General features: G+C 26.9%; 2 protein-coding genes across 3 annotated transcripts; one reads left to right on the top strand and one right to left on the bottom strand.

Annotated features, from left to right (window-relative positions):
• Positions 1 to 2185: 2185 nt before the first annotated feature.
• LOC114130761 (protein SHQ1 homolog) lies at positions 2186 to 5964 on the bottom strand. Of its 2 annotated transcripts, none has more exons than XM_027995810.2 (2): positions 5677 to 5964; positions 2186 to 4457 (listed from the first exon to the last, which is right to left on the bottom strand). In XM_027995810.2, exon 2 carries the CDS (start codon positions 4447 to 4449, stop codon positions 3091 to 3093), a length of 1359 nt encoding a protein of 452 aa, XP_027851611.1. In that variant the 5' UTR covers positions 4450 to 4457; positions 5677 to 5964; the 3' UTR covers positions 2186 to 3090. The 2 variants fall into 2 exon arrangements, with proteins under 2 accessions (XP_027851611.1, XP_027851612.1); XM_027995811.2 differs by having other exon boundaries at positions 5681 to 5964.
• Positions 5965 to 6136: 172 nt separating this feature from the next.
• On the top strand, positions 6137 to 12564 carry LOC114130760 (BTB/POZ domain-containing protein 7). Its single transcript, XM_027995807.2, has 11 exons — positions 6137 to 6436; positions 7026 to 7190; positions 7268 to 8053; positions 8134 to 8269; positions 8337 to 8500; positions 8569 to 8795; positions 8856 to 9175; positions 9387 to 9549; positions 9614 to 9792; positions 9857 to 10075; positions 10140 to 12564. Exons 2-11 carry the CDS (start codon positions 7042 to 7044, stop codon positions 10335 to 10337), a joined length of 2541 nt encoding a protein of 846 aa, XP_027851608.2. The 5' UTR covers positions 6137 to 6436; positions 7026 to 7041; the 3' UTR covers positions 10338 to 12564.
• The last annotated feature ends 227 nt before the right edge of the window (positions 12565 to 12791 follow it).

The following is a 12791-nucleotide window of genomic DNA, read 5'->3' as shown; positions in this document are numbered from 1 at the left end:
TTAATTTTAAATAGTAATGTTAAGTTGAAAATAATGATACATTTTGAACTTATCAGGTAATCATCATAGAAATTATGTTAAATACTCAAATACTCTTATTAATTTTTATAAACCGTGGTAAAAAAAGTTAGTACATTTTGTGGCATTTAACATATTTTGCGTAACACAATAAAAATATTTAATAGATCTTATAGACAGCAATAAATGAGAGACAATCTCATTAGAGTTTACTGGAGTCTGGAATCCTAGTTATTAAAAAGTTACAATTATTTTAAAAATACAATAAAAGGTTTTTGTGCTTTTTATGTCGATGAGCTGCGTAAATTTAGTATATTAAGTACAAAGCCCCATGGCTTTTATATAGCAGAACATTTAGTTCTGTAGGTACTTGTGGATCACAAAAAACCTTAGTAGTACATTTCTTCGGATAAATAGAAGAAAATTAATAAAAAAATATATATAATGTATATCAATTAGAGATAATCAATTACAATTTACAATAATGGTAAAAATGTATATGTATACAAGTCATTGAAAATTACTAAATATATATAAACAATAAACATAATAATAAATAATAATTTTGGATAGAAATTAAAAAAAAAAAATTATTCAAATATAAAAGATCTCTTTTTTGTAATGACTTATTTGCTTTATGAAATTAGAATATCCTATTTGCTTTTAGCAAAACTTCGACATAAAATATTTAATTAAACTTTGATTAATTTCTCCTTCTAGAATCTCTTCTATTTCAGCCAATGTCATTCTTCTTCTGTCCATTTCAGCTTTTTGTTAGTAATTTGATTTTTATTACTTGTACCTAAACCTTTTTAGCAAAATGACAATAATCGGATTCGAATCGTACAATTTTTGTATAGTTGTAACTCTAACTAATATTGTGCATTTCATTGAAGCTTTTTTTTTTTTTTTTAAATATTTTCATTTTATGATATTTTAGCAGTTAGCATTTCTTGGGTATAGTATAAGTATAGCCATGTAGTCCAATTTTATAATTTTTTTTTTAGTTGGTTTAAAAACTTCCAATACTAAACACTCAAAATCAAGACCAGTTTTAGGCGTAGGAACAAGCCTACGGTGACAAAATTTATATTTATATAGAAGCGGAAATTTTGATCTTTGCTTACACATAAAAATTTGCTTGCACCGGCCCTGCTCAAAATAAATTACTCAAACAAACTGAATTAAAATGGGTAGGTATATTTTGAAATGTATAGTTGATCTGCGTGCGTCAAACTCAAAAACTCGTATCGTGTGTCATTGTCACCCACTATTTACAATTAAGATTTGTAAACCCAATTTATTTTATAAATAAAACAAGAAATGTGGAAAATATCGTTTTATTAAAACTGTTCAATCTTAAACTGACCATTATGTTTGTGAATTTATAGAAGATATCACTAAAATTATATTTTTACTGTTTTAATTCGTATCAAAATTAAAAATGAGAACATGGGTTTTTACTTTTTTTTAAATTTATAGTTTTTAAGAATTAATTAACTCAAATTTTAATTACATGAAAATGTTCTGTGTTTCTATTCTGAGACGAGAAAATAATATTAAATTAGGATAGGTAATTTATCATAGCACTGAGAGAATAAATTAAGAATATTTTATTCAATTCGACTGTTTTAATAAATCTTAAATGATAGAGTTAGCATACAACTAGAGTATAGTGGATATAGAGGTATAGATAGACAGAATCATAAAATAGGATTTGTGGTTGTACTTCCAGTCAGGGTAATAGAATTTGTTTTGTATAAATATATGCATATTGTCATTAAAATGTCATCAATAATATGTTGTTACACCATAGTCCATGAGTCATGACCATGATAAAATCACTCAATAACAGGTTATGACCTATTGAAATTATGGTAGATTGGTAGATGAGTATGAACACGTATGGTATAGAAAAGTATTGGTTAGCAGGGGATAAAAACTATAACCATAGCTCTTCACAGCATAAATACTTTACATCATGACCAACAATCATCATGTTAGATGAATGTTCATTATGTTGTAATAAAATGTATACTTACATATTATGGATTCTTGAAATTATCAGTTAATAACCAGGTAATATTCATTTTTTGAATATTGTAATATAATATAATTAGTACCTTTGGATTGAAATTAGGGTTATTTTATTCGTATAAAAATGTAGTTTACTCTTAAGTATATTTATTAAATATAAAATAAATGAAATAATTTTTGTGTATAGACATTAATATTAATAAGCGATACAAATGATAGAAAAATGTTATTCTGAAATCTGAAGATTCTTCATTGTTGTCATAAGAATCTAAGATACTCTTCAAGAAGTCCAAGGTTGAAATTTATAATTTTTGAAAATGTAAAATAAATAAAATAATTAATTAATAATTACATAATTATTATTTATAGACATTAATATTAACTCGAGACAAAATGATAAAAAAAAAATATATATATTATTTAGAAAATTCTTCTTTGTCGTCATCAGACTTTAACTATTCCCGAGCATGATACTTGTTATTATGCATGTATAAAATTAATTCTGTTTTAATTGTAATTTATAGACAATAATATTCATACGTGACTCAAAATGATAAACATTAAATATTATTCTGCAGATTCTTCTTTGTCGCCATCAGAATCTAAACTATTCACTAAGCTTGACATTTGTAGTTTTTGCAAATATAAAATAAATTATATAATTCTTATTTTTAGACATTAATATTAATACGTAATTCAAAATGATAAAAATAAAGCATTATTCTGCAGATTCTTCTTAGTCGTCATCAGAATCTATACTATTCTCTAAGCTTGACATTTGTAATTTTCGCAAATATAAAATTAATTATATAATTATTATTTTTAGACATTAATATTAATACGAAATTCAAAATGATAAAAATTAAGTATTATTATGTAGATTCTTCTATGTCGTCATCAAAATCTAAACTATTCTCTAAGCTTGACATTTGTAATTTTTGCAAATATAAAATAAATGATATTAATAATAATATAATCATTATTTATAGACATTAATATTAATAATTGGCTCAACAAAATGATAAAAATAAAGTATTATTCTGCAGATTCTTCTTCATCGTCATCAGAATCTAAACTATTATCGGAAATTTGTAAATTTTGCAATTTAGATACAATGTTATTACTGTTTTGTGCACGTTCTAAAATGGCTAAGTCTTCACCTACAGTCTTTGCAGCCACTTCCAATGCTTCTAAGTTAAATCCCACTTGCTTTTTGACAATTAAATGATTAAATAAGAGTTTGACAATGGTATCAAACTGTGTACTTTTCAATTGTTGAATCCAAATACAATAGTCTTTAATATATAGTTGGTTCAATACATATCTGGGGTCACTCTTGTTAAACAACTCATGAATATCCAACAAACACGTGAGTAAACAAACACATCCATTACCGAATACTTTACGTACATCAGAAAGCACTAAAATGCTTAATTTCCAATGTCTGTAAAGAGGATAACACAAACTTCGTCTGATGCACGCTTTAATGGTTTCATCAAACGTTTCAAAAATACGAAACCATGAAAGTGTAGATGAGAGTTTGTTGATTACCCAAGCTGATTCACAATTTTCTTCACCCAAATTAGTTCGAATACAATAACAATATGCATATATGATATCTACCAATGAGAGTAAGGCTGACTTTTTATCATCCTTGCTCAATAAGTATTCTTTATTACCAAATGATTTTAAAATATCTTTTTGAGAATCATTTAAGGTACATGTTGTGTTATACCAAAATGGTTTAAAGTCTAATATATTTTGGAGTTCTTCTGGTTCAGTCATCAAATCTGCCAAGTAATGATCATCACTAAATTCTAAATATTCTGTCGCATATTGTGTTGTTTTCCTTTGATTAAAATCCATATCGTCTATACCACTAATCTCAATAATTCCAAAAAATTCACCTTTAAAATGATTAAATGCACCTTGAGTTTGATTACCAAATCCATATTTTACACGAACATTATTCTGGTCTGATAAAGGTACTTGTAAAAAATAACAATTTATATTGTCTTCGTCATCAACATCGTTATTGTCATCATCATTTTTCTTAAGAACTTCAATAGATGGCTTGGGCTTGAAAGATTGGTAAGTTTTTGGTTGTTCTAGAAATTTGTTTATGAGGTTTAAATCTGCGAACTTCTCTCCTGGATTTACTTTATTTATATTAAAAGTAAAAATAGATAAATCCCAGTCATAAAATCCAGATGAAGCACTAGTTTCTTTCAGTTCACCGGGTAGATGAAGGCGTAAATAATATGGATAGGAACAAAATGTGATTTGATTGCCATCAACATCAATTTCTGTATTTTTGACATTAGCAAATCGAGCTTTGATCTTTAAGATTAAATAATCATCTGTTTGATCCAATTCAAAATTTGGAGTTAACATTGTAAAAGCTGAAAAGTAAACAATAGTTATTTAAAAAAATATTATATGATTATAAATTATAATAAACTAACTGTAGAAACTATTTAATATTTAATTAGGTATTTTCAAACATATTGATATGAGTTTACTTAGAACTGCAAATTAATTATTAGAATTTATATTCATGATTTGTAATCTTCAAACTTCAACAGGTAAGTAATACCTACTTAATATTTTTAAGGATACTAGACACACTTTTAGCAACTGTATTGTAATTGTATTGTAAAAATAGTAATTTGGGTAATTTTATTCAAACAAATAAATGTATGTGTGTACATTTTAAAATTCAAAAGTATTTTATATATTTATAAAAATAATTAATATAATTTAAGAACTAAATTAATTAGATTTTTATTTCACGAGATTATAATGAGTAGGTAGTTGACATTTTAAATGATAAACTAATAGTTAGTAGTTGAGATTAAGTTTTTAATAATTATATAGTTTAATGTTTATCTACAATATATTATAAATAAGTACTATAGATAAACAAAGAAAATACATTAATGTATTAATTTATTAGCAAAGCTATTTTATTTATAAGAGGACATCCATAAATATAATTTATTTAGAATAAAAAAAGCGTGTATCAAAAGTTGTATATCTTTCTCATTGTCGGACAACATTATTTTAAGACAACAAATGTTTATAAATGTATAAATGTCATTTTAATTTATAAAGAAAATATTGTGGTGGACTTATATGCAGGTGTATGGATTTATTATACTGTAGGTAGACTAGACGGATAGTTTATTGAATGTGAAAGGGGTTACAGATGAGCAAAAAATTGGGAAAATACGTTCTTGAACATTGTTCTATTTATTATATTATATAAAAAATTTTACCGATGTATATAAAATAAAATAAATTAATAACACTTTATGGTTTATTACTTATAACTTATTAGTAATATGAAAAATAAATTAGTAATAGGTAAGTGATACTTAATAACTGTATTATTATTGTAAAATTACAATACAGCTACAAGTATGAATATCTAAGTTATACTATATGATCACTGAAAATAATTTAAACAACAAATCACCTATACAGCAGTGACCTAAAAAATAGTTATTTTTTTTTAAAAAATTTAATACTAAAAACTCCGCCATAATATAAGTAAGTGGGTACAACAATAATTAAGTTAGTCGACGTCTACAATGTAATAATATCTGTTAAAATACTTACTTACAAGTTATTACTGTTGGGATTTGATTGGATGAAATGTATATTCAATGAATTAAGCGCAGTTTGGCACTATTACGTATTGGACAGAATAGTATGTACTATGTATATACTATATATTGTGAGTTGTCACTTGTCACTTGTAACCACAAATTTTACTGGAACAACAGACCACAAATACAAAAATACATAATAGATAATATTTATTTTATTTATCGGCGTTTTTTTGTTCGATCTTCGATCACATGTTTTGTTATCAATATGTTTGGTCTGACTGAAATTTCCAAAGCTATTACGAATTATGATTCTGTGATTTAATTAAAACAACAATTAATTGTTACTGGCAAATTAAATAAAAATATAACCGAATCTTACATCAAAACACTGTCAACACTAATAATTAATTCAAAACTGTGAAGTCATTTTTTCTTTTGAATAATCAACATGTTTTTATTTTCGCAGGTAGGTATATAGTTATAATTATTTTGTGTTCTCACTAGGAAATTAATTTCCAAAGACGTTCTAACCATTTTTGTAGGCGTGTTGATGTTTTTTTTTTTATCAATAGAACAAAATATTCTCAGCTAAGCAAAATTTGTATTTAGATCTCAAATATTTCTATTACAAAATACAAATTTTGTTTCGGTTTAAAATCTTCATTTTTAAAGTTACCTTTTTCGAGGATTTGTCATTACGAAGTATTCGTACCAGTCAATTCATTTCGATGATTCCACGAATGCAGGTCATGAAAGGGTTATTTAAGGTAAGTGGCTAATTTTTTCTCGGACACCCTAAAACAAGCTTCTCAAGAAATACTTTTTGACTACATATTTGTTTCGTATATTTTTCGCAATTAATTCAATGTTTTGATTCAAAATAATACACCTTATGAAAATCATTTGATTTCCTTTTGTTGTTGTTGCTACTGATTTCTAGTATACAATAACTTATTGACTTGACCCAATTTGAATTTGAATTAGTAAACTTAATTTATCATTTATGTACGATTTATATTTCAACTACGATTTTATTTGAAATTTAACACTGATAATACAGTTAATTAAGACAATTGAGTAAATTATAGTCATACATTTTAATCATTACCTACCTAGTCCATTGTTTTGAACAGCAATATATAAATTAATTCTGTTTTTATAAATTCTTATAAAATTTAGAATATGTTATTTTATTAACTTAATATTAACTTTTTAATTTATTTTTATTAAACATTTCATTGATTGTGTAGAATATAATATAATGTAGCAAATAAAGACTACAAAAGCTTTTTGCATTTAATATTTTCTTATTTTATCTAGTTGTTTTTCCTCATTAAATTAACTTTTATATTTTAGAGAAAATAACTATGTGATGAACTTATGTTTCCCATTGTTACCTTGTGTCTGGTCATATGATGGGATGACGAAAAGGATTTGGCCAGACGACAGAATGGGTGCCGGGGTTTCTTCCAATGAATATCCTAATGTAGACGTTCAAAATTATCCAGGAGTTATTATAAAGTAAGTAGACTTTTTTCTTTTCATAATATATTTGTTCTAAGTACTTACCTTAATTCTTTATGTTCTTAAATCTTTAGGGAGAGACGTAAGATGCGTATGTCTGGTTTTGCGACTTTGCGAAAGAAGCTTATTAAGCGTCGTCGATACTCCAAGGTGTGTAACCATGGTCGTGTCATAAGAGAGTTGATATCTGATTGGTCACCAGCTGAAGTTACTGCTTTACTTGAAGAATATGAAGCATTAGCTGCTCTTAAAGACTTGTCTGTCCAAGCTGAACTTGCAAGACCTCCAGCTGCTACATTTAAACAAGATTTATCTACTCTATATGACCATAAGTATTGTACAGACGTCGATCTCATTTTTCGTGGTGTTTGTTTCCCAGTACATAGAGCAATACTATCAGCTAGGTGTCCATACTTTCGTGAATTGCTCTTGGGGTGTCCTGGTTATGGGGCACGTATTTGTTTAGATTTGAGAACACCTGGTGTGGATATTGAAATGTTTTCAGCATTATTACGTTTTTTATACACTGGGGATATAGCTCCAAGAGATGGAGATATAGACTTAGCGTTATTAAGAAGACTTGGTGATGAGCTTGGTACACCAAATGTGTTAGAAAATGATTTAAGATACCTATTGGAAACCGGTGACTATGCAGATGCTGCACTTGTATTCATTCCGGAAGGGTATTCAGATCGAAGGCCAGAATCTACTGGTTCTGAATATGGTTTTCAACCCAAACTGGAATTGCCTTGCCATAAATCTATTCTAAGTGCTAGATCACCATTTTTTAGAAATCTTATTCAACGAAGAACTAAATCTGGTGAAGAACATACTGAAAGAGCTTTACACATTCCTACAAGGTTTTGACAACAATTTTTTATATTTATTAACAATTAATTATTTACTTACTATGTATTATTTGTTTTTAATAATATTTCAGGATAGTGTTAGATGAATCAGTTATTCCAAAGCGATATGCAAGAGTCCTATTACACGCAATTTATTTAGATACAGTTGATTTGTCTCTGATTCTGAGAGGTTCAGGGTGTGGTTCATCTGCTGGCAGTTTAAGTGAAGTAAATATAATGCAGTGTCATAAACTATTATATGCTTTAAAATACTTACAACCATTTAATGTATTAGGTTGAAGCTCTAACTAATACGGGACGTGTTAGACCAAGCCCTCTGGATGAAGCTATGGAATTGTATCAGATTGGTCGTTTCCTAGAACTAGAAATAGTTTCTCAGGGTTGTGAGGATCTTATCCTAGAATGGCTTACTCTAGAATCACTTCCAGGAGTACTTAGGTAATTCTGTTTAAATATTATGATTTTGATTTTAAATATTATATACTAATAGTAAAAATGATAAATAGGTGGGGAAGTTTGCCACATGGGTCAGCATGGGTTCATCGTCAAGCTAAACATTTTTTACGTGAAGAATTTTCTCAAGTAGCTAATAGTCCTGTTTTGTACCAACTTGACAAAGCTCATCTAATAGACTGTTTAAAGAGTAATTTCTTACAAACAAGTGAACTCGAAGTTTTACAAGCTGTTCTCAAATGGGGCGAACATGAATTGATTAGGCGTATGGAGGATAGAGGTATTATATTTCAAATTTTTAACTTAATAATTGATTTAAAATTTATTTTATTGATTTTAGAACCAAATTTAGTAAGTCAAACTACACATTCTGTTAGTCGAAAAGGTGTAAAGAAACGAGATTTAAGTGACGTAGAACTTCGTGAAATATTATCTGAACTCTTACCTTTGGTGCGTATGGATCATGTTATCCCAACAGAACATGAGACTTTGACACAAGCTATAAGAAGAGGTTTAGTGAGCTCACCACCAAGCCATATGATTGGTAATGACTCACCAATATTATCTCATCATATGTCCAGAATCAATGCTTGGATTAGACATCCGTCTGGGCTTTATGTGAGACCTAGGTTATTTATCCCATACTACGATGAAATTAAAGTAAGATATTAAAATTTGTAAGATTTGCTTTGATAATTTATAATTTTATATATTGTTAATTTTTAATTTTAAAGATAGCAATATTGAAAGTGATTAGTATTAGTAACACAAAATATTTTTCATACCAAAACAATAAATAATAAACACTTTAGACTAGTTTAGACTAGTATATTTAAATCAATATATTATTCTAAATTTTTGTTTGGTTTAGTCATTATTTGAAGATCAAATGTTAAGAGAGGATGAAGAGCTTGTACGGCGAACAAGATATATGCCTGATGGTATACCTGACACTTTATACATGATAGAAGAAAAATTTACTCCATTATCTTATGGTCTTTCATCTCTTGATGTTTTAACAGCTTCAATCCCAAGTATAATAATAATATACTATTTTTAACCTCTAAGTTATTTCTAAAATCATGAATTTGTTTATAGCACCAGATGTGTCAACAATGAATGCTATGGTTAAACGTGACCAGAAATTGAGATCTGCTCCTGGTTGTCAACGAGCAATATCACTGCCTTTATCTAATCGACAAGAAATCAATCATCAAATAAGATTAAGAGTTGTTCGAGAGTTCAACTTGCCAGATCCTGTTGCTTATCTTTTAGAAGTATTATCAATATTTCAATTTTATTTTTAAATCGAACAATTTTTAACGGTTGTTTAATAATTAGAAAGCAGCCAGTTCTGTGTGCTACTGTGGTGGAGGTCCTGATGAAAAACCAAAAGAAAGTACAAGATCTCGAAGTAGTCGAACCAGAAAAGAAAAACGAAAAGGTTTAGGAACTAGCACATTACCATCTGTGTACGCACAGCAAAAATTAAGAAAACAACATAGACCATATGTTGTAAATGATATGGCTTCATCTTTAAGATACACTAATAATATCAGAGTAAGTAAATATTATTTATAAATTATTTTTTTTTATTACTTATTTTTGGTAATCAATATAATAGTATGATGATGATGAAGACTTTGATGGCCGAGGAGAGCAAGTAATCATGCCTGATGTTGCAGCCGTATCGCTATCTTTGGACCAGTTAAACATATGTCCAATTCTTGGCCCCGAAGTTGAGTTAAGATTAGACTTGGGCGATAGTTCGCCCAATCAGTCGCCATATAAAACACCTCCTCCTCCTAAACATTTCATTTAGATTATTCTGAATGTAATTTCATTAGTAAAATTTATAGTTGATAGAATTCATTTTACAGTGAGCTAATAATGAAGGAGGGGGAAGCAAACAATTTGAAACTAATTATATTATAGTATTAGTATTACAGAGAAATTCAGAAATTTGCTATTAAAATTATCCTTAATTGTAAATAGTATTAGCTATATGATAATAATCTCATTAAGTTTCATATGTATACATTTCATTAGCTGCTGATTCTCAAATTTGAAATTTTATTAAGCTCAAATATATCCTAATAGTATTCTTCTTAAACATGAGCATCATAGATTTCGATTGAGAATTATTGCTACTATTATTATTATAATCATTTTTCATTGATAATGTTTCGATTATGTTATGTGTTTAAAAATCAGTTGACTGAAAAACTTAAGTTTCTAACTATTTATTTTCTTTTTTTCTCATTCATTTTAATTCTTTAGACTATAAAACTTTTATTGTGTTCATATGTTGCATGATGTGTTTCTTCTGCTTTTCTACTAAATTGTATTTCCATGTTTTTCTTCAGTTAAAGTGCATAGATTTATTATATTTTATTTTATACCCATAATTAGTGGTACAAATTCTTCTTTACTGTCGTTAATTAGTGTCTTATTGTTTTTTTTTTTCATGTTTTATGTTTTTGTTAGTGGCTTTACAAGTCAAGTGATCTTGGTCCTTTTTTAGTATTTTTCATCTCTATTAATAATGACACATGTTTTAGTGTATTGTAAATATATTACTATATGTATTGAAATACGAGTGTGGCGCTTGTTCCGTCCGCGATTACTTCTTGTCCGCTGCCTAGTACACAAATCGTTTTTTAATCAAGTTTATTCTCTTTAGTTTTTGTGTGACCCAAAGAAAGAGTATTAAATTTAAAATTGTTGGGAATGATGCAATATGACTGGCACTGATATATATATTATATATATATTTAAATCTATAAACTATTAGCTAAATTATTTAATAATAATTATTTTTATCCATTTTTCCTTTTTCTATATTGTACCTGATTGAAATTATGAAATTCAAATATTTTTGTATATACACAGTTTTAAACAACATCCCAATGAGTGTTAATAACACAAAGGCATATAATATATGCATCAGTTTTTAATCGATGTATTTCTTTTTTTTTTTTTTTGAAATTTTTAAAAGGTGGTTGGAAAAAACATTCCAAAAATTAAAGTTACAATTGTGTGTAAAGGAATCTAAATTTAAAAAGAAGTCGATTAAATACCAAACTTGTGTTTTGTGACCAAAGGTTCGTCCAAAACAATAACTGTATATATATTTATTTATTGTTAATTTCTACATCTACAGACCGTAATTTTATTAACCAAAGTTATATCTTTATCAATTATTTGTTCCAAAAATATAAACACGCATGTATAAACATAAATTCATTTTACTTCTTCAATTGTCCTAGAAAATAATGTGTAATACACTTGCGCTCAAAACAAATTGACCGTTACATGAAAGTAAATATGACAAAAAAAAATATATTGTTTTTATCTAATTATGTTTTAATGCTTAGGGACCAAACAACCCGTCTTATCACAAAAAAAAAAAATAAAATAAAATTATTACAAGATATTTAACAAAATTAAATTAAGAATATTAAATTAGCTATACAATATTATTATGTTTATACCTATTAATTTTTTTGTGTATACCTTAGATATTATTTGATTTTCCTTGCCCGTCTGTGATTCTAGTCTTGTCTGTTTTCCATGAAAACTGACTATTCAATATTATATTATTATTAGCTTACGATATGTATTGTTAATTTATTCCTTTACACGGTGTTACCATAGTTGTACAACTATGGATCTGTTATATATATATATATTATTTAAAAATGTATGTATTTCAAATTATGGTAGCATTTAATTTTTTATCATTTTAATTATTGTACGGTGTATATGGAAGAAAACTTTATATTGTTAATAGAACCATCTTGTTTTTTTTTATTATTATTATTATTGTACTTAATATAACTTATTTGATTATGGTATACATTTTTTTTTTAATTAATAGTTCTAAAATATTTAAGGATGACGATAAAAAAATCTTTAGGACTAGGTTAAGTTATAATTGTGTATTATATACCAATTGAAACAACAATATCATTATCGTATATTGTACAAATCTGTTCTGTCAATATTTTGATGTTAGCTACAATAAATTTGTTTTTGTGATTAAAATACATATACATAACATTGCGTTTAAAATGCTGCCGGCCTATAACATTTTGCAATTAATACTTATGAATATAAAGCATCCTAAAATGATATGACATTGTCATGGTACATTTACTAACAGTACTAATTACTATTAACTGTAATTAACAGGAAATATTAGAAAATACTTTCCTAGCCATATTATAAGGCTCTCAAATATCTCAATGAGATGATCCAAATAAGTTATTGATTT

The sequence above is a fragment of the Aphis gossypii genome, chromosome 2, assembly GCF_020184175.1.
Source record: "Aphis gossypii isolate Hap1 chromosome 2, ASM2018417v2, whole genome shotgun sequence".
Classification (NCBI taxonomy): Eukaryota; Metazoa; Arthropoda; class Insecta; order Hemiptera; family Aphididae; genus Aphis; species Aphis gossypii.
Note: the sequence above shows the minus strand (reverse complement) of the source record. Positions and strands in the feature narration are given on the sequence as shown.